This window comes from Haliaeetus albicilla, chromosome 13, assembly GCF_947461875.1.
Source record: "Haliaeetus albicilla chromosome 13, bHalAlb1.1, whole genome shotgun sequence".
Classification (NCBI taxonomy): domain Eukaryota; kingdom Metazoa; phylum Chordata; class Aves; order Accipitriformes; family Accipitridae; genus Haliaeetus; species Haliaeetus albicilla.
The window spans coordinates 28,507,574-28,534,098 of NC_091495.1; the positions used below are offsets into that span (position 1 = coordinate 28,507,574).

Consider the following 26,525-nt stretch of genomic DNA (forward strand, 5'->3'; position numbering starts at 1 on the left):
GCAACAGTCCTCATTTTTACAAGTTGAGTATTTTCATGGGGGGGGGGGATAAAAAAAAAAAATTGGCTAGTCAGATTTCCTCCAAGATATCTGAGCTTTATTGCATATAATCAGCCTTTTGCTAAAAGGAGCGTGGTAAGCCATTTGGTTAACTATCACAACAAATCATTATTAATAAAGTTCTGCTAAATCCAAACTTTAGATATCTTAACAACTCACCCAAAACTTTTTTCAAGTTCATTAACCTCTAGCATATTTTTTCTCTAAATACAGGCTGTTAGAGTGGTACTTTCTTCCATCTGTTAAACAACCGTGCTCTGAATTACACCGAAATGTAGCTGAATAAAACAAATGATTCATTGAATTTAATAGTTTAGATGAGGCTCTATTTTATTTCCATTTACTCAATGGCAGAATTCTCACAAAACCCAAAGAGTACAAGACTTGGATAAATACGCAGACTTCTGTTAAGTGATAAAAATCTGAGGGTTTTTCCCCCCCCCATAAAATTTAAATTAACTTAACTTTTTTCCTTAAGGACTGAGTAAAAGTTGCCAGATTTGTTTCTGGATGTTCACTCTGGCGGGGAGCAGGGCAATGGAACAAAACAAAAACCACACACACAACCAAAATCCTGTGAACGGTCAGACAACAGCATGTTCTGTGGCAAAAGGAAAAATTCCTGCAGGTACCAAAACTCAAGCTGCAATGAGTAATTGGCATGATAACCTTCTGGTGTTTTCCAGAAACGTGTAATGAATAGTACAGTAAATGGCATTGGGAGCTATAACCAAGGATGGAATAAGCTCAGGCAAAGTCTCTCATCACACAGTGTTTGCATTGTACCACATCTCCACTGAGCAAGTGACTTAAACACCCTCCTCACATACTGGAGCTTACCTCCTATTCATAGACAGTAATGCTACCTTTTGATTCTTTAATCTTCAATGAGGCTTAACACGATTATGTTCATTTATACATTCCTGGTCATTCTGCTGCAGAAACTTCAGGTTATTAATCCAAGAACTCCTACGCTTAAAGGTGCTGCTGAACACTACAGTTTCGAACGACATTTAAAGTATCTTTGTCCTACCAAACACAGCAACGACAAACAGAATGTAGCTGCACTCTCCCCTGCTCTTATACCTGCCCAAAAGCATGCCACCTCATCACCAGAGCTGAACATTGCCTTTTCTTCACTTTCATAAATTATAGTTCATAACTCACTTTGTAGTTCGTAACTCACTCACTTAAATCTCCACTTCTAACACGACTGAGGGCTGCCCATACAGTCAATTACTGCAAGTATCTATAACAACTGTGGGGAAGCCTGTGGCAAAAAATTAGCAGAATGAAATTGGTACTACAGCATGTAATAGGATAAGGGGTACCTGGTGAGGTGCAGTTGGTGCTCAGATTTACTCAGCAGTTCTGTCAGTTTTAGGCACTCCTCTCTGGCTCCTGTCACATCCTGCTGGGCTTGTTCCAAACGCTGTTTGTTTCCATTCAGCTCTAATCCCAGTTTTTCTATTTTCTTAGAAAATTGTAGAACCAAAGAAAGTATATTTAAGAAAAGCATAGAGGTAAATTTTAAGACAATAAACCTTAATGTGATCAAAGCTCCTGAAAAATAACGCGTGCTTTTGGTTTAGAACAAAAGTAGTTCGTTCATAAAAACTGCAAAACAAGCAAATTAAAGTATTTGAAATTACATTTTTATGAAAAGCCAAAATGCATATAATATTTAAAGACATTAATAAACAACCAATGTTATTGTCTTCACACAGTTTAAGAGATACATGCAATCAATCATCTTCCGATTTTCTCATGTGAAGGCTTCCATATTTGTGTCCCAAATTCACTCTGTTAGAAAGCCAGAAAGCAGCAGAACAGCAGCCATCTTCAGAAGCTGCTGGACATACGATAACTCTTGTGGTCATTTATTTTGCTTATCTATTACATAAACAATGACACGGTGGAATTTAGCTTTGTCATATTCATATAATATTATGCAAGAGAATAAAGGTAATTTTGTGATTTTACCATTATAGAAAGTAAGTTATTTATGACTTATAACTGAATCCTAAAAATACCAGCTGCTGTTAATCCTGTCACTTTCTTAACATCATTAGTCCTTATATGACAACTAAACATAGTAAGTAAATCTTAGTCGACAAGTCTATTAATTTATTTTACAAACAACGATAAGCAAATCTGCATGACCACCAACTTTGATTCCAGTGAAGCATACTGGACTTACGATCTCCAACTGAATCATATTGTCAACAATTTAAACATTTTTCACAAATATTCTCAGAAGGAATATATTTTGCTCTAAGTCCATATACAACATACAAGTACCTGGAGGAACGTGTCTGTAATGTAATACTATACATGTCCTAAGGATGCTTTTAAGGAGGCCAGTGGAGTACAGAATAAGCTAACAATGTAATTTTATCATGTAGTAACTATTCTGCACTAACTCCCTACATAAATATTTATTCATCGTTGGGGCTGGAGGGAACTTGCATGTTTTTCAGTCAACTAAACTGTGAAAGGTCATTTGTAGTACAGAATAAAATTGTTCATATACGGAGTTAGTGCTGAATAGCTATTATATTTAAATTCACACCATAACTTATTTTGTGATAGCTTCCTCATGTAGACAAGCCTCAATATCTTCTTTAGTTAATGAAATTATTCATTCAAACATTCTACAAGAACAAATGAATGTAATACAGTCCCAATATTTGCACTTGAAGCACCTTTGTAATAATGTTGTCTCTTTTCCTTGCATGAAAATGTTAACCTAAACCACTTACAGTAAGTCATGATGTCGCAGACAAATACAAGTTCTTCATCCAGAAAAAGGTTTCATAATGTGTTTTTTTTAATTTTTAATTTTGCTAATTACTTAACTGTACACTTTTTTCCCCCCAAGAGCACTCAACAAAGGTTCACGAAGGAAATGTTGATTAGAATTTGAATGTCACCTTGCTTTATCACATAGACCACCTACCAAATCAAATTGGTAATTCCAAATTCAAATACAAAAATAGTGAAACTATCTGCAAAGTTGTTAGTATACTTCCCCTCTAAAGAAAGTAACAACCTATTACACTGTCAGAATATTTTAAAACCTGGTGTGCAAAGGTATTCAGTTACATATGGTTTGCATTTTCACTTATTTCGAGACTTTTGCATATTTTTAAATAGAACAGAAGTCTCAGTGGGTTCTCTACACTCTATTCTTCTTAACAGCAGCAGCTCATTAATGTTATTTCTCCATTCATAGTAAACAGGGACATGGTTCTTCCCTATCTTTAACTTGTAAAGACAGTGAAGTTCTGCAACATTCTTAAAATTTGCTTTAAGAATACATCCATTCAGCACAGCTTTAAAAAACCCCAAACTACAAGTTAGTTGAAAAGCATCAACTAAGTATTTCAAAAAGCATAACCACAGCTGAGAACATAAATACACTCTAGATCACTCCTTCAGGGAAAAGTTTCAAGGAACAGATGGGCTTTACACCGTTGCCTGAAGTTAAACAGGCTCAGTCAGGTTTTGACACAGACCCACAGAAGGAAGCAAATTCCAAGTGTAAGAACCTCTGGTGAAAATGTTCTGCTTCCATCAGCCAGATGTTGAACCTGCAAGGTTGAACCCAAGAATACATCCACAGATGTCAGTTGTCATGGAAGTGCAGAGGGAAATTCTCAATGACTCCATGACAGGGTCTTTAAAGATTCACAGGAGTCTTATGATTTCTATAATTTTCTGTAAGTATCGAGAAAGCAAACAGGTTTTGAAGAACAATTTTACTTCCACTACTTTCATCAGTAATTCTAAAATTCAGAACCAGCTCCTTTACACACACACACACACGTGCATACAAAGTGCATGTGTGTAAGTGTATATAGATATATAAAAATATATCTTAAAATACCAATATTCAGAGGTACTCAGCGTGAGCTGTATGAAGAGTAGGAATTCTACACAAGAATTCTGGCAATGACCATGCCAGAAAGAGCACACAACCTCATGAGAAAGGAATGGTTGAAAAATGCCACCCAAGAGAACATGCTAACAGCAACTCAGAAAACAGAAGCACCTAATCCAGGTATATTTAGGGATGTCAACTAAATTCTTCATTTTGAAAGACCAGAAAATGTTCACTGAAAATAATTTGGTAGGAGCCACGCATCATTGTGCTGAAAACAGCCCATACTCTGAATGCTACACGTTACTTTGGTTTAAAAACTCAGATAATAGTTTGAAACATATGAAGCCTCAGAACTTGAGACTTGTTCATACAATAAAAACAAATGCTCTTCTCTCTCCTGCAAACAATAATAGTCTCACAAATACACTCTATCCTCAAATATGTCAAGTCCAGTACATCACTAAGTCATCACAATATAATCAGAATTTAAAATACAGAGAAATTACGGAACCAATGAACCTTCTTCACTGTTCCTGAAGGGAACCTTATCAGGCAGCATCTTTCCAAAACTATTTAGACTCAAACTAGTTTTCATTTTCCTTTTAGTTCCCATTTCTTCTACTGGGAAGCTAGAAGCAGTTCTGTAGCTGCTCTCTGGGCCCTAGCGTAATTGTAGGGAGAGAAATGGAAACAAACCACCAACTAAAGTATTTTGCTGACAACTCTGCTTTTCATGCAGCGTTAATTTGATCCCTCAGTGCCTATCACTTGTGATACAGCTTTTTACAACATGATCAGAGAGTATTTCTTCAAGGTACTTAACTTTTCAATGTATGTGAGAGACAAGAGATGGAGCACAGAACTGCAAAAAGACAGATGACAATCTTGCATTTAAGAAAATCTGAAACAGATTTTCAGTATAACAAGGAACAGAATTATCATAATGTATACGTACAACAAGACTACATTAAGGTTGGAACAGGCAACTTCTGGTGCTTAACTCTGCAACTTTAATATTCTTATTACTTCTGCACATTAATTTTAAAAGTACTATTTAATCTGTCTTGCACTGCAGTTGCCTAAACTCACAGGAATATCAACAGGCACTTTGCCATTGAAAGATGGCAGGCTAAACCTCAGTAAGACAAACATCATTATTAGCAAGCTGAAACACATTAACACAATTCTGCATGCGTATTCAATTCCATTACAAGAAAGAAGTTTTACTAAAGAAAAATTAAAGCATTGGTGAGATATCACTGCAGTAAAATTGCATTCTATATCAATTATTCTTTTTTCAGTATTACCACCAACCAACTTTTATATTTTAAGTTTTCCACTTTGAAGCATATAGGACCCTTCTATATTTTTTTCTTAACACTTCAGATAAGTGTTTCACTTCTCATTCATTAGTTTATGATGAGTTTAAAAATTATCTTCTGATTTTCACAATGCATTTTTAGGTGAACACACTGGACATGCTTATTCAGTGACATAAATGCAACTTACTGGAAAACATAAAAGATGATTTTTCAAACACTGGATCAATCTTCAAATATCCTCTTCATAAATTATCTGAAATTATCTTCACCTAACAATACTTATGTATGTTGTAAAAATGTGCTGTTTAATTAACTAGACATCTCTTTTATCTCTACAAAATCTGATAAAATGAAATAATAATTTCATTCAAAACAAGCCAAATTAAAGATTAAAATAATTGTTTAATTCTTTTCATACTGATGCTGATTCTATTGTATGCAGAAAAATGCAACTTTAAATTCCAAACTAGCAGATGTTTTTCATAGAATTTTAAATAGCAGCAAACTGACAGAAAAGACAAATGCTCTTTTTTTAAACAAATGAGAATGATTAAGCAGTGATAAAAGAACTCATACTCTGAAGTAAATGCAAAAACAACTTTAGAAGGCTTTTAACAAAATAAAAAATATACTAAAACCAAATGAATTAATAAGTGATTTATGACATTCACTGTTGTACCAGTATGCTCACACATCAGGTAAGAAAATACACAATATAACCTGAAGAATAAATTCTGCACTGACTATACCATTGCATAAATTCTGCAGTAAAATAATTCTGGAGGGGAGAATATTTTTGTGAATTTACAGTACTTTCTTTTTCTTTCGTACTTCATTCTCCACCATTATTAAAAGATTAAAGGGGTGTAAAATAGAACCAAAAACAGAAGAACAACTATAAAGTAATAAAAAGTGAAATGTAATTACTCTGGTGGTTGGTATTTGCAGGTACATCCCCAAAAGGCAACGTCTATAAGAAACACATACACTTCAAATTAATACACAGTAAAAATTTACAGGCCCTGATGCCCACATGCTTAGTTTCATCTACCGAAGTAGCCCTTCAAATCAATGAGATCAGTGATAGTGCACAGGACTGAAGCTATAATTAAGGTCTTTTTAAGAGATGCCACCAGTATGGCCGTTCACATACACTTAAATATATATAACAGCGACAGGAAATTTTTACATTAACACTGATCTCAATCACATTGCTTTCTTTACTTATTAATATATTAATTAATCAGGAACAGAATAATCATACCCTACTATAACACCAATTGTATTTTATTATTTATTATTTTTTAATTTTAAAAAAACAATAAAACAAGACTGCTTTTGTACCATGATTTCGAGGTATTTTACTTGGAAGAAAGATGACTATCAGTCCATATGCAGCAGGGGTCACTTGAAGTCATTTCTATCCTAATCCTGATATCAATCAAGCAACTCTAGGTTCTGAGTGGTCTCTAAACCTCAGACCTCCCAGGCATGGCCATCTGACATAGCATATTGCACCTGAAGAACTATCCAACTTTGTAAAGAGAGTTCGGACCATCACGAGGTTAACCCCCGCCACGTCCCAACAATATTTTTCTCCCTTTTGCACTCTATATGAATTACTGCTGCTTCCCATTCAAATCTGAATGAACACACAAAGCAGTTATGAAAACTAAATTTGTTTTTAAAGGGGAAACCTCCTTTCTGGAAGTAGATTTCTTATAAAGCTGTGAGAATATACAAATAAATAGTAAGAAATACAATGTACATGAGGCTTAAAAGAGTGCACAAAGACCATCTCTTTTGAAGAGGTCAATTCACAAAAAAAAAACCAAAAAACCCCCCAAAAAAACCCCTGTAAATTCTACAAATCATTTAGCCCAAAACAGAAGTCTGAAAACCTTTCATGACATGAAAGGCAACTAATGTGAGCAGAAACACAAGAACAAGAAGAGAAGTAACCCCAAGAAACACACACTGTTCCTTTGAAAGGTTTTCCCTATGGCTGGCTCACAAATCAATTGACCTCTAAAGACCAGAGGCACAAGCAAAGACATAACAGATAAGCAGTGCAGGCTGGAATTTGTTGGTTGGCTATTACTCTAGCCTGATCTGGTGGGACTCTTGAATTCCTCAAAGAGAGGCAGTTTTGTGACCACATTGTCACTTGTACTGCGAAGAAATGTAACAGCACCTGGCAGTACTATGGCACCCCGTGTGCTTCACTAAAAGGCAGAGCCTCAAGACAAGAGCCATTACCTAAGCAAAGGTCAGCAGCCACAAGCCCTCTGCTTCCAAAAAGATTGAGAATTAATTGAGACAGGACGCCGCAGTTTGCTAGGAAGAGCAGCAGTGCTGGAAGAACTTCCTGGGAATGATATGGAGGGGGGATGCCCTTAAATACACACATCTTTAAATCCTGTTGAAGGAAGCTTTCTACCTGCAATTGTTAGCTGGGGCAAGAAAAAATTCATGTTGCTAAGTATATATTTATGAATATACACACAATTTTTTAATTAAGCAATAATCTTCGGTGTCTGTCCTTGTGCAAACTCCCAAAGAGCAACACAGCCCCAGGATACTGTGGATAAATACCCTGGGAAACAGACAAGAGTGAATGACTGTTACATGTTATACAAGATTTTACCTCATTATTTCCCTGAAAAAATTTGCTTTCAATTTGCCAAAATATTTGAACTGAAATACTATTTCAGGAACAAAACTTCCAAACCCATAGAGATTACCGCAGTCACATTTTAACAGACAACACTGCTGTACTAGAGATTAGCTTAGCAGCCACCAGCAGAGATAAGAAAGTGATTTTGTTCCACAGTGGAACAAGATTTTTTCTTTTTTTTTTTTTAAATGGGTTGCACTGGGGGGTGGACAGGGACAGCAGGGAGAATGGGGTCATACAAAATAGATCGTTTGCTTGCTGATACAGGAATTTCAGAAAAGGAGGGATGCATATAGAAAAAAGGAAGGGGAAGATTACTCCTACTTCATTATTGAAAAACAGGAGAGAACAAAACTTACTCCTTTTATCCTTTCAAACACATATTTGAGATTACTGATGTAGGATTGGCTCTTGTTTCCTGGATATCATTAAGGAATAGCTGGAAAGAAAACCTATGCAGTTAAAACTGACAAGTGATAGTCAGGGACTTGTACACTCCTTTTCTTCTGTTTGTTGGCACAATGACTATTGATAAAGCAAGCATTTTTGTAGTCTAAGAAGAAGAAAAAAACCCAACAGAAAACAAGCATTTCTTTAAATATAATGCATATACACACTACACTAAGAGCTATGCAATTCTTTTCCTACCATGAATAATGTTTAATGCACATAAATGATTTTCTCTGTCCATATACTAATGGGGTGACATCACAGTGGATGACAGAACATGGATCAAGGTTACATGGGCCAGCTACACCTATGAACAATAAAATCCTGATTACCAGCTGTGTTGTTCCTCTTAGAAGGCCAGCTGCTTAGGGGAAGCAGACCAGCACAGAAAATGCAGGACAATCAGTACAGAAAATTCTACTACTGGGAATCCCACTCCCAAGGATTTTTCTTACGGAAACATGGACAAAGAATTTAATGAAGGCTGCTCATACCATTCATCCTTGAGGAATGGATGGCTGACAGAGGAAAGCGATGCCACAGCAGAGCAGCAGCAGCCATATCATAATTGTAATTAAACATTTCTTTTGTTATATATTACATGGTTGTAGATCAATGTTTTTCCTCAAAAACTTTGAGAGGAGCTAGTAAGTTCAGTTATAAAAAAGAATGACGTTCCTCCTGAACAGGTCAGAAAGTTTGTATGAAAGCAAGGCATAAAATACTATCATTTTACTGTCTCCTTATTTACCCATTTTCAAATTAGTGTGTTGAATGCCCCAAACAAAGTGATACGTTAAAGAGTTCTGTTATAGCAAAGGTTATCACATTTTCTTAATGCTCTCTTGTCCAAAAGCAATTTGGTTTTGCTACTTTTAAGGCCATTATACTCAAGGTCAGACCAGGTAAGAATATTTGATGCTAAGAGTTTCAAGCTGTCTGCTAGGTTTTGGGTTTTTCCTCCCTGCCAAATAGTATTCAAGTATGTTTACTGATTGAACAGACTTTCTTTTCAAAACAGAACTTCCAGAGCATCTTTTTAACTAATGAGGTCACAAAATCTTAGGTATAGAACTGTTACAAGAATGCATATAACATACAATCCTAACCCATCTTCATCAGCATTATTAAAATGTGCAAGTTTCAAAACATCTGGTGATATTCTGAATGTCCCAGCTTGTGAAAAATCTAGTATTTTAAAGCCTCACTCATGGAAGCCTGGTATCTACCCATAAAAAGACATATCAGTGAATCAGTGTCTTCAGAAGGTTATATTGGTCTTGCATCGGACACTGCAGCATTTCCAGGATATATACCCAAATTCTTGGCCTGCATTATTTCTGATGAAGACAGAGTCAGTAATCTCTCCACTTATAATGTCTAAATTAGGTTACTATAAATCACAGATTTATGACAAATGAGTTAAACATTCCCAAAATACCTTTTGGCAAAATGCTTTTGGACTGCAATTTTGCCAGATTTTTATTTGTCTGCAAAATTGTCAGTCTATAGTGTACTATCATTTAGGTTCTGTCATACTACACAAAAATGCTTTGATGTGTAGCTCTTTCCATTTCTATAGGTTGTGTGTATCAGTGACACTCCAACTTCCTTTTATTTGAGCTCATGAACTTCCACACAGGCAACTCTTAAAAATTTGTGGGTTTTGGTATAATATTTCTGGAGCTTTTCATTCTGTCACCTACAAGGTAGGAAACAGAATTCTGTAATGCCCTGCTTCAAATGACATTTGCCCAATTTTAAAGATAGTATTAAAAGAATGGCTTTTTACAGGTTAAGTTTACTGGCTTGGATTTATTTCTACACAAAGTATTTATCTGATTCCTCAAAACACGGTAAAATAAAATTTAAAAGCTTCAGTTAGTTTCTGAAGTTGGATTTAACATGTCCTGTTACTTTATTACAAGGAGACCACAACTCCCAGTGGTGCAATGCTACTGGTAAGAACCATCTAATAAGGATGACGCCCAAATTGGCTGGGAGTGCATAAATCAACATTACAAAACTGTTTTCACTTCTACATGCTGAAGCTTGCAAGACTTTATAAACCAACTAAAAATGATTTACAGAAAAACAGAAAGCAAATGATTAACAGTGTACTTCATTTTTATTTTTATAATGCAGAGCAGAAAAGAGCAAGCGATGCTAATCTGAGGAAACGATTTCATAGTGTGTCAGAAGTATGATTTCTATTAGAAATGCACAAATTATGCCACACAGTGCTTCCAAATTCACAGAAAAAGTATTATAAAAGTGAAGTCCTGCTGTGTTAAAAATGCCACAAAATTTTTATTCTGATAACAGCTATTTAGGTTAGGGCGTGACTTTTCTCTGTTATAGCTGTGCTAGTACAACCCCTAGTGTGGACACAGTTTACTGCCATGGCATTATACTCGTATAACTTACAAAGCTTGTTCCTAAGAAGGAAAAGTATTAAGTAAGGCACTGTTACTTCTGCACAGCTACATCCACAATGGGAGGGCTGAGAGAGAAAAAGAGCGGGCAGTAGGTTATGCTACTTTACAACATACTGGGCCAGACGAACAGATGCAGTTTTTGTGTAGAGAAACTGTGTGGTATATGTCTTCCCCTGCCCCCCTGCCACAATCTTAATGTTAATCAGGATCATGATGGATGACATTACAAAATACTTATTCAATTTAAATAGTAACATTGCTGATTGCTTCTTCATTTTTATTTTAAGACATATTCATGTCAAATATTAACAACAGGTAGTCATACCAAGGTGCCAATGTTTGTTATTAGTCCTAACTGAGTAATAAAGATAGGAAAAGACATACTAGAATAGAAGAGAATAGACCCAAAGATATATACTCCCTTTAATTTTCCTAAAATACACAAATACAGTTTTGAAGTACTTTATAAATATCAGTGTATGATAAATACATATCTGCATTTACTGACATAGAAGTATACGTATCTGATGACCCTAAATTGTACATATGGGGATTTCTGCCTATTCTGATACACCTGAGTAACTTTAATCCCTTTTTAAAAGTCACTACATATAAACTAAAATACATCTTTAAAACTAAAATTTATCCACAGCAGAATTAAAAATACAATCATACCTCAAGACACAGTAAACTCACTTTCAATATACCAAAAGGCAATCTGAAAAACATTTCTTTGCTTTTAAAACAGAAAAATGCACCATTTAATATAGAATAGCATGAAAATACTGATACATTATTGTTTCTCTACTCTTAAAAAAGAATAATGTATCTATTATGAACAGATGGTGGCCAAGGAAGGTATCAACTCTGTCTCTTAGCCAGAAGGTCAGGTCATGGCTGAGAGACCAAAGAACAATTACTGTTTGTTAATCAGTGCCATATAAGATGAAACATTTTAGGTTTTTCTTTCAATAAAAAGATAGATGTGATTGAACTGTTTTCATTTCATTTAAATGAAATAATTTGCAATGACTTATTAACATTTGCTAAAATTTGATTTAAAACAAATGGCAAAACAAACAAACAAAAAACCCCAAAATGTACACTCACTCATTTTGGTGACCTTTTAACATGTTAAATAATATTAGGACCTATACAGAACTTTATTACTAGCACCACAGCTATAAAAAAGCTGCTAGATGCTGAGCCTGAGAATATCAAAATAGTTTGTTTTCCTTTTTTTGAGGAACCAACAATCATATTTGAACAATATAAGTACTTTATGTAATTACCAAATGACTCTAATAATCTTTGCTGATAGGAATTCCCCCTCCTATCACTTCCCTTTAATTATATTGAATTATAAATCACCACATTTTGGTGTATTCATTCCCACACTGAATAAAATACCAGTATGTCGATACATGAGGTTAAAATATTTTGTTAAATTTTGCAATTTGTTCAAAAGGCAATCCTGAAGCAAGTTGGAGAACAGGATTTAAAATCCAAGATACTTCTTCAAATATCTTATTAAACACATCCTGTTTTATTTGTATGCCAAGATTATGCCAACTCTCTTATCTGTGATATCTGTCAAGACACAGACGACAAGCCTGTTTTTTGTTTTTCAAAGTGTCCTTAGGCCTAAAGGATGCAGGAGTAAAAAAAAAAAAAAAAAAGCCAACCCTGAAAACAAACTGCTTTAAGGCCCCTGTTTTTCTGTGCTGGATGATTTTCTATACATATTGAGGAGTTATTTTATCTAATAAGCTTCTCTTTTGGATTTTACATATCTTTTGATTATAATTAATATTGCTTCCAGCCGAAGCTCATACTTTATTAAGTTAATAAACTTACTGTCCTACATGAAGATTTTGGGAAACTGGTAAATAAAAATATAATTTTAGAAATACTGCATTTTTCCCTACATATATTCTTACACAGGGACCAATTTGTTCACTTATTTTAAAAAAAAGAATGGTTTAAAACCTGTTGGATAGGCTGCTCTAATAACAAAAATGTATACTAAAAAAAAAGATCCTCATGTGCATCTTATACATGTGTATTCAGAAGACATCCACTCTCACGTGCAAATCACAACTTATGAAGGAATAGCTGGAAATTTGAATACCTAGAGAAAAAACGGATAGAACCTCAACAAAAGGGCACTTCAAAAGATGCAGATTACACCTGTTCGAGCTGCTTGCCAAGTATGTTGCAGGTTACTGTAATAATCTTTCTTACTGCATGGGATGTTTTCTCACAGACCACCTGTAAGGCATATACTGGTTTTTGTATTATTATTATAAAACACAGTTTTATGATAATCAACAACTAATGCCTAGTGGAATTTTCATATAGTTATTTTTTCTAGAAGGATATTTTTGGTTTGGTTTGGTTTTTTTAAAACTTTTCTATGAATCCCAGCATTCATTAACCTTGAATCTTAAAAAAAAAAGGAAGATATATGATTTTCATTTCTGGTATCGTTAGGTTATACTTAGACTTTAATGTTTTGTCAGGCTGCATGTATACATAATTATATGTGGATTTACTTGTGAGAAAAAGTGTATAAATATATGTATACAGTACATACAATTTAAGTACATTGTATGAATACATATGATAGAGTAATTCTATATGAAAGCATGGGATGAGTATTATCTAAAATTGAACATACTAGGGCTGAAAACAAGAATAAGATAACCAAGAGGTATTTATTTAATAGTAACAGCTGGCTTGTTGCCATTAATTTAGAAACCATTTAACAGTAATAAATGACCACTATTAGAAAAACTAATCATTCCAGCTTCCGAAATAACCCTACTTAGGCTTCTAATAACTGCAAAGTTATAGCAGTATTATCTCTTACCTGGTCCTTAATTTCAAGCTCCCTTATAGTTTTTGTTCTGTACTCTCTGAGCTCCTTTTCTGCCTCATCCTTCTTCATTTTGGTTTGATTCAACTGATAGCGCATTTCTCCACACACCTGTTAGATTATACAGACAACATGATCTGTAGCTTGAAGAATCCATAGCCCAGGATTTGCAATTAGATCTTTTGGTGCCCTCTAGAGGTCATTTAAATGCAACATATTTTAATTTACAGATATTTTAAGACTACATATGGTAAATGTTTTTATATAAAAAGGTGGATCTGAATTCTCTATATAGTCATTAACTTTGAAATATGCAGTGCCTTCTAGATTCAATTATATTTGGATCAAGATTTTGCTAAGTATAAATATTTATGTTGTAAATATATGTGCTACTAAATACAGTTAAACTACAGTTGCTGGTTTTATATTCTTCTCCCATTCTCTCCAAAATCCCAAGAAAGTCTATGTCAACACTTTCAAAACCTAGAAGGATCTATCACACTCGTATATAAGGGCGTAGTTTCTTATCTTGCCAATTTTCCACTGTTAAGAAAGAAAATGTTTAGATGTTAATACAGTAACTTTCAAAGTTAGATCAGAGCATAATAGACTTACTGCAAAATGAAAATAAATTCTTTAAAAACAATGCCTAATTCAAATATATGCATGGGCCAGAAGAAAGGGATTAAAGCAACATTTAAAGAAATCTAGTATCACTCCCACAAAGGCAACAATTATTCTCTGCTGTTGGGATGTTCGTTATTTTACCTCCTCATTCCTTTCCACCTTAAGGCAGCTCAACTTCAAAGGGTCTGGGGAGGGGTTGGGGGCAAGAAAGAAAAAAAACCCACACCAATCCCTTCTATGTAACTTTCACTACTGCTGTGCAGGGATGTTATTCTCCCATTTCCATATCTAAGACTTTTAAAGGATTCTATTTGATCTTATCTGTTGGGAATGAAGAAGGATGGTGGACAAGCTGTCCCCTTTTTGTCCTTATCCTGTGCAATCACCTCCAATTTGTGCCTGTTCATTTCACCTTAATTAACCAAACATAAATACATGCACATTCCCTAACAAGAACGCAAATGTGTTTACTCACAGCTACTCTTAGAGAAGAATTTTCTTTCCAACTCACTCTGCTTCCCTTGCCCCACTTACATTCTTTCACTTGCTTCCTATATGTACGCACTTTTAATTTGCTACTACAATCCTCTGTGCTTCTCAGCAATCTTCTCACACACACTCTACAACCCAAATTAATTTCTATTTTTCAGTCTCATACCTCTTCTCATTTTCACTTTTTTTTTCTTCTTCTTAAAAAAAAGGTAGGGTAAAAGTAAATATGCATACTGCAATCAAATCACCTTAAGAAAAAACAAAACCAACTGTCATAAGTTTAAGAAGCAGTGTCACTTATTAATTCAAAAGACAGCTTGTGAATTTAGCCCTGTTGCAAATAATGCAAGGTAGAAAATGCTCTGATGAATGGCAGAGTTCTAAAGTATTTTTTTTTAATACTGAAATATCATATGCAACTAAAAAATCCTAAAATGCAACTGCATAGATTGCCAACTCTGCCTTTCTACCTCCTCCTTACTTTGCATGAAGGAGGTAACAAAGTGCACTATGTCACTTACTAGAAGCAAAATTAAAAAAAAATAAGTACAGCCATCCTTGCCTTCAGCAGCCCCAAACATCATACAAAGTGAATAACGCAGAAGAATCAGCAGATGGTGCTGTCCTAATAATGGATTTTTCAGTCTCCTCGTAGTTCAGAATGAAGGAAAAAGATTCTCACTCCAAACTTTTTTCATCTGGTGCATGCAGAAAAAAATATTTCACATAAAACTCAAAAGGAAAAATGTTGTTATTTGCTGTTATTAGTAATGGCAAACCGAGTTTGGAAATGAGGGGTCAGATTCACAAACAGACATAGATGTCACTTACATAGCCAATGAAAAACGTCAGGGTCATGCACATAGTCCTGACAGCTCAATGGTCAGGACGTTCCTCCAGGATGTTTGAGACTCCTCAATTCAGAACAGGGACACAAATGCAGTTTTCCAGTCTCTCAGGACAGTGCAATGAAAACACAGCATAGAGACTGCAACCACAGTGTCACTCTCCTGAGAGATTGCTTCAAATCGGTAGGCTATAAAATTGTTCTTTCCAGACCAATGGATATCTATACCTACTACCTCTTTCCCCGCTTCCCTGCCCCTGTAAGTGGTGCTAGTCATCTGTGAACCCAGTCTGAAAAACCAAAGGTGTGTTTCAGAAATGGTAAACCAAGCCATTCTGACATTCTTAAAATGCTCCCTCATTTGTTCTTCAGCTGTAATTGAATTAATTGTTTTAGTAAGTTTGGATGACTTTCTCCTGTAAATTTTCTGCAATACTTTCATCTATTTCTACCAGCAGGGAAAGCAGAGGAAGACAGGAACTGTTGAAAACTTCTCCAGAAGTCTCTAGCAGCCTAAAGAATTAATTGCCCCCAAAACCTTGTAATTAACGACTGAGAAGGTAGGGTTGGCCCTAGGATTATTGGTAAGCTATACAGGCATTTCAAGAGGTTGTAATAAATTTGAATTCTCAGATTGTCTATTCTATAGAAATTTAGCATTCTCTCATCTTCATGAAGCTGAAGTTAAGAAATAACAAGTGAATGATGAAAACTAAGCTAATAAAAATAATCACTTTAAAAATGTGTAATCTCCCAGCATAAATTTTGGATGGCAACTGTTTTTTCTTTCTCGTGTTATGACCCAAATTAAGGCTCTAATAGATTGAGAAACGTGCAAAATAAAGCACCCAGAAGCAATACACATACATAGATAGATGTTATGCTGTAATTCTTAACTAGAAGAAAGATCTCTTTGTAAAAGGCATACCATCAATATTAACGAATAAAGCAGTACACCACATAAAAATTCTACAGGAAAGTACTTGAAAACCAGTGATTTGATACAGCTCCATTTATTTTAGCACTGCATGTCCCAGAGGTAGCAATTACAGGACAGGGCTGAATACTATGCTGTCTCACTCATATAAAATGCAATTTTTAATGAAACACTGGATTGCAGTTTTATATAGTCTGCATATTCTGCAAGGTAGAAAGGTTAGCTTTTGCATCACAAGGTGACTTGGCAGACTGAAAAAGTTATCTTTTTACTTGTAAAACTGTGCCCCTGGGATATTCAGATGAAGTTTACATTTATCACATGTTCTTTACCAATACAGAAGAAAATGCAGAACAAAAAAATTCTCATCTTTCAGGTCACGATGATAAGGAAAACCAAGCTCAATACTCATTTATATAAATGTGCCTACCTTATTCATCTCCATTTCATGAGATGCAAGCTGCTGTTGTGATTCTTCTAACTGGTTAACTAGAGAGTTCTTTTCCCTTGTAATTCTCTCTACCTGAGCCTCCAACATGGCCACATTCTCAGACATGGACATCACCTGCAAAAAGCTCGAGAACATTGTAATGATGCAATTTGACCAACCACAGATCTAAATCTTGTGGGACTTTCTCCTTGAAAGCAACTGCATGTAGCCAAAATACATAGCATTAAAAATATAATTAAAAAATACAATAAAATATAATAAAAATATAAATTAAAAATGTAACAATATGGCTAAATTATTTTAACAATATGTTTGTTATTTTTAATTCATTTATCATACACTAGTTTATTTTAAACTTTTCATCCAGACTAGTCTCCAGGACTTGTTAGTATGGACAAAGTGTCAGAAGCAGCTGGTTGCATTAGTCTGCCAGCTGCAAGAGCACTACTTAACACCTTCTTATCCATCCTTATGTAGATTGGTTTAAACCAAAGCACTTTCCCCCAGCTAAAGAAAACTGTTATTGCAACCACAGATCTTAAATTAATTTTCAAGTTCAGAAAACATTTCAGCACTACAGATCAAAGCATGATGTTGTACAAAACCCATATAGAAATAGTATGTTAAAAATTCTAATGTAATTCAGATCAAATCTTGCTGAATGTTAAAAAAATGTAACAATAAAACAGAGACAGTGACCCTTCGGCTGTTTGGCCCTGAAGCTTACTAATATAAGTGGAAATAATGGTCTCTGACAGTTCTAGGTTAACTTACAGGAATTCAAAGCTAAACCTAGAGGATTATATATTCATAACTATTTTTCACTCATTATACATCCACCTGATTCATGTATCATGCCAATTCTCCCCTTCAAACAAATCACTCCATAAAGTAAGCGATAAAATATTCATATCGAGGTTGACTTGATGCACCGTATACCATTTCTACCATCTCATAACCCACAAATATAAAAGTAGTTAATCATACATAGGCATAAGTCATGCATATAGCTCATAGTTTTCTACAAAGTCATGCCAAATCTTTAATTACCATGCATGACATCATCATAGTGCCACTATATGTTAATATGTATGTAGGATTTAAAAAAAGGACTACAACTACTCAAAGTGGGAATCAGTTCCAGTAAAACACATCCCAGTGGGTGATGAAATACAACGTAATGTGATGACATAGAGTGAATTATTCTACCAAAAAAAAGGTATGAAATACTTGTCTAATAGGCTGTATTTTGGAGTGCATACTCTGCTCTACAGCAAATCTGTAACTAAACAACTAAATGCATAAGAGGGATAATTTCCAATAGATAGCAAGGAGTCAAACAAGGAATTCCTTAATAATGTCTCATTGTCTCCAGCGTAAGGTTAATTTTTTTAATTTCAGTTTCCCTGGCAACAGATTTCTGATGATCACTTACAACAGTTCACTTTCTTAAATATCACCTAGCCCCTATACTGTGCTTAATTCCTGTTTTATTATCTGGAACTGGAGCCAAAGGCTTTGACCTCCTGTAGCAGCTTCAGAACATTATTTCACCATCTCATAATACCAGAAATACAACCACACTGGTTCCTTGTTTATGTTAGTAGCTTTCCAGCCATTTCACAGCCGCCACCACTACTAAAGAACCTCCTCTTTTTTAAACACTCAAGTAGTTTACCCTGTTCAGTCTGTGCTCTCCAGATTTTATAAACGATATGGCTTATTTCTAAAAGGAGTCCCAAATACGGAAAAAGCCTACAATCAGAAGAGAAATTCACTATATTGTTTCCAAACCTCCACCAGAAAATGGTTGAAGAGGTTGCACATCAAACAAGCATGAAAACCACTAACTCATAGAGCATTTCTCTCTCTACTCTTCTTCCCATTTTTTTCTCCAATCTCCTTAGAAGTGCCTCCTCTGTCACGTCTCACAGGCTTACTGCTGTTAGCATGAGGTTTCCTCTGTAGATTCTATTGGACAGAAAACCCTTATGTTTTATACTCAAATTACACTAGCATCTAGAAGTCTAAAACAAGGTTATCAAGGCTCTGTTGCAATGGTCACAGTATAAATGATGAGACAGATTCTGTCTCAGGGAGTTTATAAACATCAGTAAAAGTGAGAAAAGAGATTCCAACACATTTCTGCAGGTGGGCAAATTAAGCATATGGTAAGATTACTCTGAAAAAAACCATATTAGAGTGCAAATACCATATTGTAACATTAATATATATGTGTATGTAAGCTCAAAGTAACAAAGAATCCTAAATTTAACACGCCAAGTCAACAAGTTAGCACAATTTAAACAGTAATCTTTATAAGAAGCTAGGTATAATCCTTGCATCACATATTACTTAATCCTTTCCTACTTGGACAAAGTGCATTAGAAAATATTATGCAAACTAAAATAAAGTGCATAACATCAACAACTTAGTATGTATCTAGTGACATAGCACAAACCCGTTATTCAGACACAAAAGATCACTTTCTCTACCACTGCTTTAAAGCAATGGTGGAAGTGATGTACTGACCTCTCAAATCGAAAACTGAAACAAAATGAAAGACAAGCAAACAGCAAGTTTAAGGAGGACGATACACTCATTTTAATACACAAATAGAAAAAAAAAACCCAACTCATACCATTGCTGCCAAGTCCTCCCTTTCCTTCTTCATTTCTTCCCGCAGCGCTTCTTTTTCATCAGTCCTCTTACTTAGCTGTGCAGCTAACTCCCTTTCAAGACGATTCTTCTGCCGTTCCATCTCACTTTTCAGCTGCTCACACTGGACTAGAGCCTAGAAAAAACTATTTATTTTAAGTGGAAGAAACCTAAAATTTTAAACAAACATGGTATTTATCTAATGCCTTCAGAGAAACCCAATTTGCTATTAGAAAGGCCATCTTCTGGTTTTTTACATAGTTATTATAATGTTTATACATACCCTACTGTGTTAACATCTAGAATAGGACTAACAAATTGAAAACAAATGTATATGTTTGTATGTACATACATGCCCTACTGTAATTTAGAAATCTAACTGCTTTTAGGAGTCACAGCAATGATGGAAACATTTTTCAAAGTGTATTTTCCAAACAGGTAGCTGCTGTTCTAAAACTAAGATGATTATTTGCCTTGCATTTAAAATTCCTGCATAGCTGAAGGAAAAATAAATAAATAAATAATGTATGCACTTCCACTCACTCTCCCCCGTGAAATGAATTACTGACTGCAGAAGGCTAAGAAGAAACCTGGAAGAAGTAAATAAAGATACAAAGAAACAATTTTTTATTTTTTTTTTAGTTTCAGGTTTGTCAAATAAAGAAGATTAATTCTACTGAAAACTCATAAATGTCCTGCTTAATTAATAAGTGTTAAAATACAGGTTATAGATGTGTTTTCTATCAAAATAAACATAAGTTCATATGCAAGCAGCACAGTAGACACTATCTTCCAAAAAAAACTAGGAGAAAAAAAAAAAAATCTATCAATTTATGGTAATATATCCCTGCCAAAGGGATAGGAGTTGAGTGTTATGTCAGTTTAAATCAGAAACATGCTACTCCATTAAAAGTAAATTGAAGCATTCAAAGCACCCTAAAGGCAGCTTGCTAGGCCAGGAATAAACTAGATTTCATTTCATCCTTTCACTGATACTCAGCATATCCTATTTCAAGGAAGCTAAACTCCCTTTTAGGAATCCTACCTTATTACCCTTTATTATCAAATTAGGGGTTTTTTAAACTACTTATTTTTCTTTTACTCAAAGCCAACCCCCTATATGCAATTTCCTTGGTGTTGGGCTGTTCACGATGGAAGCACATTAAACTGTGATTTTTAGAGAATTCCCTAACAGTCTCCATCAGGTTTATGTCAGTTCTGTGGGACCCTCCCCAGGGTCGCTTTCCTATCACAAGTCTACCTCGGTGAGGGAATCCCTCTGTTGTTGCCATGAAGCCTTTTCTGTAGGAATGTATCATCAGCATCAGCAAACAATTGTCTGAATAAGACTGCTGTAGTTTCGTAGACATGTAAAACAATGCAACTCTAGAAGAAATAAGTTGCAAGAAGAAATCTGTATTTTGTTAGCTCCACCATTCTGACAATTACTCTTCTATGACATTTATGTTGAAAATGCATTCCTGGATTTGCTTCATCCGTGGAAGTTTAACCTTACCAGATCTCCTCCTTGCTCTATGTAAGAGGCAAGTGGCCACAAACTATAGAGACAACCGTAAGACAAGAAAAAATGGTGGTTTTAAATGATAAGCACCTGAGGTTGCTTAAGACTTTAAGACATCTGAGGTCTTGACTTTCTGTCAAGAGGGTGATGAAATTACAATTATAGCATTTGGAAGCCCAAAGTGTTAAGTCCTCACTTTACTTATGTGGGCTGGTCTATTGGATTCCATGGTAATTACAAAGAAAAACAGCACTTTACCTTACGAGTACAATAGGACTGGGAAAATAAAGGATGGTTTGTACTTACCAAGAGAAATACCAGTACATATAAAAATGCTAAATTAATGCAGCATAAGTAAAAGATTTCTTCCTGATCCTTCATATTACAACAGTTCTTGAGCACAGAAAAAACAGACTACTGTTCAGTCTTGTATACCAATAGCACTTCACGTTTCCTCACTGCAGTGAAGAGGGTGGCCAGTGGAGACCCTAGGAAGCTGCTTTCTTTATGTGACAGAAATAGAATAGGTACAGAGACCCATTTTATTAAAGGTTCTACTAATTTGTCTTGCTAAGTTTTATTCTTAGGCCACATTTTTAACATGAGCTACACTGAATAAGAATTTATAGGGATTTTCTTTTTAAATACTAAAATAAAGATTTCCAACACCAAATGAAAAAAGAGGAAGATCAGATAACTTTACTTTATTGCACAGAGGAGGAAAAGTATTTTGTGCAGTTTTAAATAGCAGTAAGTGAGTAACATTTCTATCAGACAACTGTAGAACCCACCCCCAAGAAAGTAAATGAGTAAGCATTTTAAAAATTTAGCCCCTCAGGGACAGGATGTAACAGGTGAACAGTGGGCTCACAGGGATTCTCTCTTTGTTCAGTAAAAAACAAGGACCTGTAGTACTCTGAAGTTAAATTTAACATGTACATAGGATTGCCAACTCTCATTGTTTTTTTCCCTACTGATTATAGTTAAAGACCCTACACACATTAGGGTCTGTTACAGTATTAGATGAATAACCAATTTGATCAACAGAACAATTACATCAATCTTGTCCACTATTAAAACCAACAGTAGTTCATTAAAAAGAAAAAAAAACACAAACCAACCTCTCTCAGTTGCACAGTAATTCACTAATAATACAGTAGATGTCACTAAATATCAAGGAAATAAGTTAGGAAATAATTAGGTTGATTGTATATAGTAACTAGGGCTAACACAAGCATTAAATCAAAACTGGTTTTATCATTATTATTTACATAACACCTAAAGCTTCCTGCAGGTAGCATCGGACAGGACTTCTCATCTTCAAAGAGTTCTGTTAGCTAATCAGCTCTTGCACTGCACTCATCTGAGGCAAAAGAGTTGTTTGTAAGCATTTTAAATATTCTTTCCAGAATAGCTCAGAAATGTGATATGAGAATTATCTTCTTACATGTCATGAATGCCTTTGAAAATTCTACCATTCAGTTTCTATCACCTAGCTCTGAAACTACGTCAGAATTTAAATGATGGCCTAAGAAGGCAACACACCCTATAGTCTTGATGAGAATTTAAGAACAAATACAGAGTTCATGTTACTGCTCAAACAGTCACACAGTGCAATCCTTTTAAATCTACTACATCATATCAACATGTGGTAAGTCTTATGTGTATTCTCTCATTAGCATGAAAACAAATTAATATTTGCAGTAGATCTGAATACTGAAAAGCTCTTGTTTCTTAATAAATTTACCTTTGTTTTTTCTAAATTGGCCTCTTCTGCCATTTGCAGAGCTCGTTTAACTTGCTCACAAGCATTAGATTCTCTTTGCCGCATCTCTTTCATGTTTCGTCTCAGTGAAACAAGTGCATCCATCAAGTCATCTCTTTCTCTGCATATAAAGAAAAAACCAGATATTTCTTCTGTATCTTTTCTCAAGAGAAAAAAAAAACCAACAGGTATGTCAAATATAAAATGTTAACAGACAAAAGACATAAGGGTGGTAAATGAAGCAAGACTAAAACCAGCATGGGTTAAGAGTGAAAGACAGCATACTGCTAGCTTGGCAGATATTAAAAATACCATTTGCTTGATGACCAGTCTTTCACTTCAGAAGGATTGTCCATCAGTGAAACTGCCAGTAATGACAGCACAGCTCAAGTCATATATTGGAGCTGAGCAACATTCTGTTGGCATTACTAAATGGAGATCCATGCTAAAAAAACAAACAATAAAAAAAAAAAGGTATGTTTCTGAAAAAACAGGTCGAAGCAATATGAAATTACACTGTCATTAAATGTAAAATAGGGAGAAAAAAATAAAAGGAAGGATTAGGTTCAAGAAGTAATTCAGATCACTAAGTACATCAAATGAAAATCAATGGCCCTTTGCTGCAAACTGGAACTAAACTAAACAATAAGACTTCTGGATTCTACATCTCCTCTGAACTTTTGTTAACTAAGAAACTGAGATCTATACCAAATGGGGAAGCACAGTCAGTAAAACTGTAATACTTAATTTCACCTTTTCCTTATTTTGATATGTTGAAAGCTTTTAAATTAAGAGTATAATTGTCTGTGTTTTAGGTGCAACTAGAGATTCTGGCTGAAAACTGTTGTGTTTGTTTTTTATTTTTTTCTTCCTGTTGTGTGGAATGGTAACCCAGTTGTATTTGCCAGAGCACTAACAGTCATATTTTGAATTTTTTTTCAACAAGATTTGGAGGAAGTCCCTTTGAAAATCCCTACTGAAATAACTTTGTTTTTAATAAGTTGTATCACAGGAAGATGGAGTGTTCAGATTTTGTTAAATCTCAAACTGAAATAATAGTTCAAGAAAGATAAATAGGTCAGCTCAAATCTTTTATTTCAAACTGCACTATAATACAAGATGACAAGAATGTACGGATTTATAGTTTGTTCATATTTTCCAGTGTCTGTGACAAGTAATTACTTTTCTTACGAAAGTAGATTTTGACACATGACTTTTCAGCAACAGAGAGCTTTCCCAGAAAATTCTTGGACTTTACAATAGAAAAATACATAAATCCTGGCAACAGTCATCTAATGAGTAGAGACAATATCCATTTGACAGACTATATGTACTATGTCCCTTCAGTCTTCTTGCTTCTAACTGACCCATTACCTCATCTCTAGCAGGCTCATTCTAAAACTTGAGAAATCCTAAGAAGCTTCAGATATCTGACAATAAATAGATGTCTGTTCAACAAACTTTGAGAAAGCTGCAGTATCTTATCATTATTAGCAGCAAGGAGAAAGGGAGAGCTTTTTGAAGATGATTGACTAGCAGAATTTCTTAAGAAAAAACCATTTTAATGCTGTTGGGATTTCTGAATTATATATATTATATTCAGCCTGTATAGCTGTTTTTGTTTAAATCATTTAAATAAAATCTACCATTAAAAAAAGGCTGCAGCAAATAATTTCATTTATTTTCAACGAAAGGAACTTTTTTCCCTGACTTCTTGTAGTTAGGGAGGAGCAATGCAAACTATCCCAAACACCTGGCCTACTAAGCCAATTCAAGGGGAAAAAAAAAAAAAAAAATTACCCTGCTGATGTACCCTAAAAGTTCTCCGAATGTAAGGATAATAAAGTGGAACCAGAAAAACTTCCAACTACAGAAAAATAAGGGACTTCTGCAGGAAATAATCAAAATACACGGACTTCTGTAATACTTCTTCTGACAGAGTGAAGGCTTTGTTTGCACAAAAAATGCAGGAAACAGACTATCAACAGTCTGATTATCTGGACAGCCCAAGGTATCATAATTACAAGATAATAACTAACATTCTTTCCTAGTTGAAATAAGCAGCAAAACTATCATGGATTTCAAAGTGGTTGGGACCACAGCATTATAACTTCAATGTGGGAGTCCACTGTTCCGTAAGTGCCCATCTCTCTATGAATGCAACCCAACACATTGAGACTTACATGGTTTAATGTATGCAACTGTACTTTCAGTGACAAAGTAAGTACCACCCAAACCTACTTTGTTACCCTCTCGATGGTCTGCATGTGAACATTAGAATGAGTCTGTGCAAGAACTGCCTCGTGTTGTGCACATTTCAGACACAGACCACCAACTCGGCTAGAATTCGTGGCTGAAACGAGTGACTTCTGGTATTTTAGCCTTCCTTCCAAATCTTTGCATATCTTCTGAGATTCTGAAAGGTCTTTTCTAGAAAAGGAGAAATAAAAAATATTTTAAAAATAAAAATTATAAAATTATATTTTATGAAAATTATTAAAATTATAAAATATTTTATAAATATAAATTATATTCTAAAATAAATTATTAACATTATTAACATTATTAAAATTATAAAAATATTTTTATATACAATCATAAAACTATTGTGCAATCAAACATTTCTACTAGTTATATTTATATGCAATATATAATTACAGATGTAATCTAAGAAGAACTATAAGAATCCCTATAATGAACATTATTTTACACATTTCAGGAGCCTAAGGAAGACTTTAGCAGAGAAATAATAGTTGACCTGCCCAATCAAAATTTTTAATAAACAAAACAAAATGATATTAATTTGTTCCCTCCCTCTGTAGTATCAGAAAATAGTGAAGTTACACAGAAAATTATTACATAAAACTTGTAGGCTTACATATTGTCTGAACAGAGTAAAAGATTCATTAGCAAGAAACACTATCAGCTGTATAAATATTTCAATACCCTATCTAACATTTTCTCTGTTGCTCTTACTAACAATATCACTAACTTCACATTTCTTCTCTACTCTCAAATTAACTGTAAAGTTACAATATATGGTAAAGTAAAAGTCCCTTATGCTCCCTAGACAAAATCCAGATGTATTCAGCACATTCGCTCTGATCCAGCGATACACACAAACTTCAGGTCAACCATGTCTCCAGAAAAACAGCATAAGTTTTTTACTTGTCTCCAAAATTTTTACCAGGTGCTCTGAAGAATTTTCTCCAGAATTTCCAAGCATCTGTCAGGCCAGGGAGAGCACAAGTGGTAGGAATGCTGACATCAGGAAGTTCCAGACAAATGCATACTGTGCACATATAGATCAATTTGACAAACTGTGCAACAAATCCAAAGCTTTTGGTTTGTTATGCAGGCCATCTGGGCAGCATACACGTAGTAAGTCTGACACATTCTGGTTGCATTGGATTTACTGCGCACATGATATATATGCTGCATGCATGTTTATTTCCATCTGGGAAATCTTCTGTGCACTTTTTCCAGTTTTAGTAGTTGGTCTATTAAATATAATC

At 34.7% G+C, this 26,525-nt stretch overlaps 1 protein-coding gene across 6 annotated transcripts in view; it reads right to left on the minus strand.

Annotated features, from left to right (window-relative positions):
- Positions 1–26,525, minus strand: part of SDCCAG8 (SHH signaling and ciliogenesis regulator SDCCAG8) — a 116,604-nt gene that overhangs the window by 69,997 nt on the left and 20,082 nt on the right. For all 6 annotated transcript variants that reach the window (XR_011327529.1, XR_011327528.1, XR_011327527.1 and 3 more), the window contains exons 8-13: positions 25,252–25,440; positions 22,993–23,131; positions 19,707–19,859; positions 17,045–17,179; positions 13,706–13,822; positions 1,392–1,534 (exon numbers count right to left, since the gene is read on the minus strand). Coding sequence is in view for 3 of the 6 variants with exons in the window: in XM_069800615.1 (XP_069656716.1) it covers positions 1,392–1,534; positions 13,706–13,822; positions 17,045–17,179; positions 19,707–19,859; positions 22,993–23,131; positions 25,252–25,440 (876 nt within the window). In the remaining 3 variants the exon portion in view is untranslated. The remainder of the gene's footprint in view (positions 1–1,391; positions 1,535–13,705; positions 13,823–17,044; positions 17,180–19,706; positions 19,860–22,992; positions 23,132–25,251; positions 25,441–26,525) is intronic.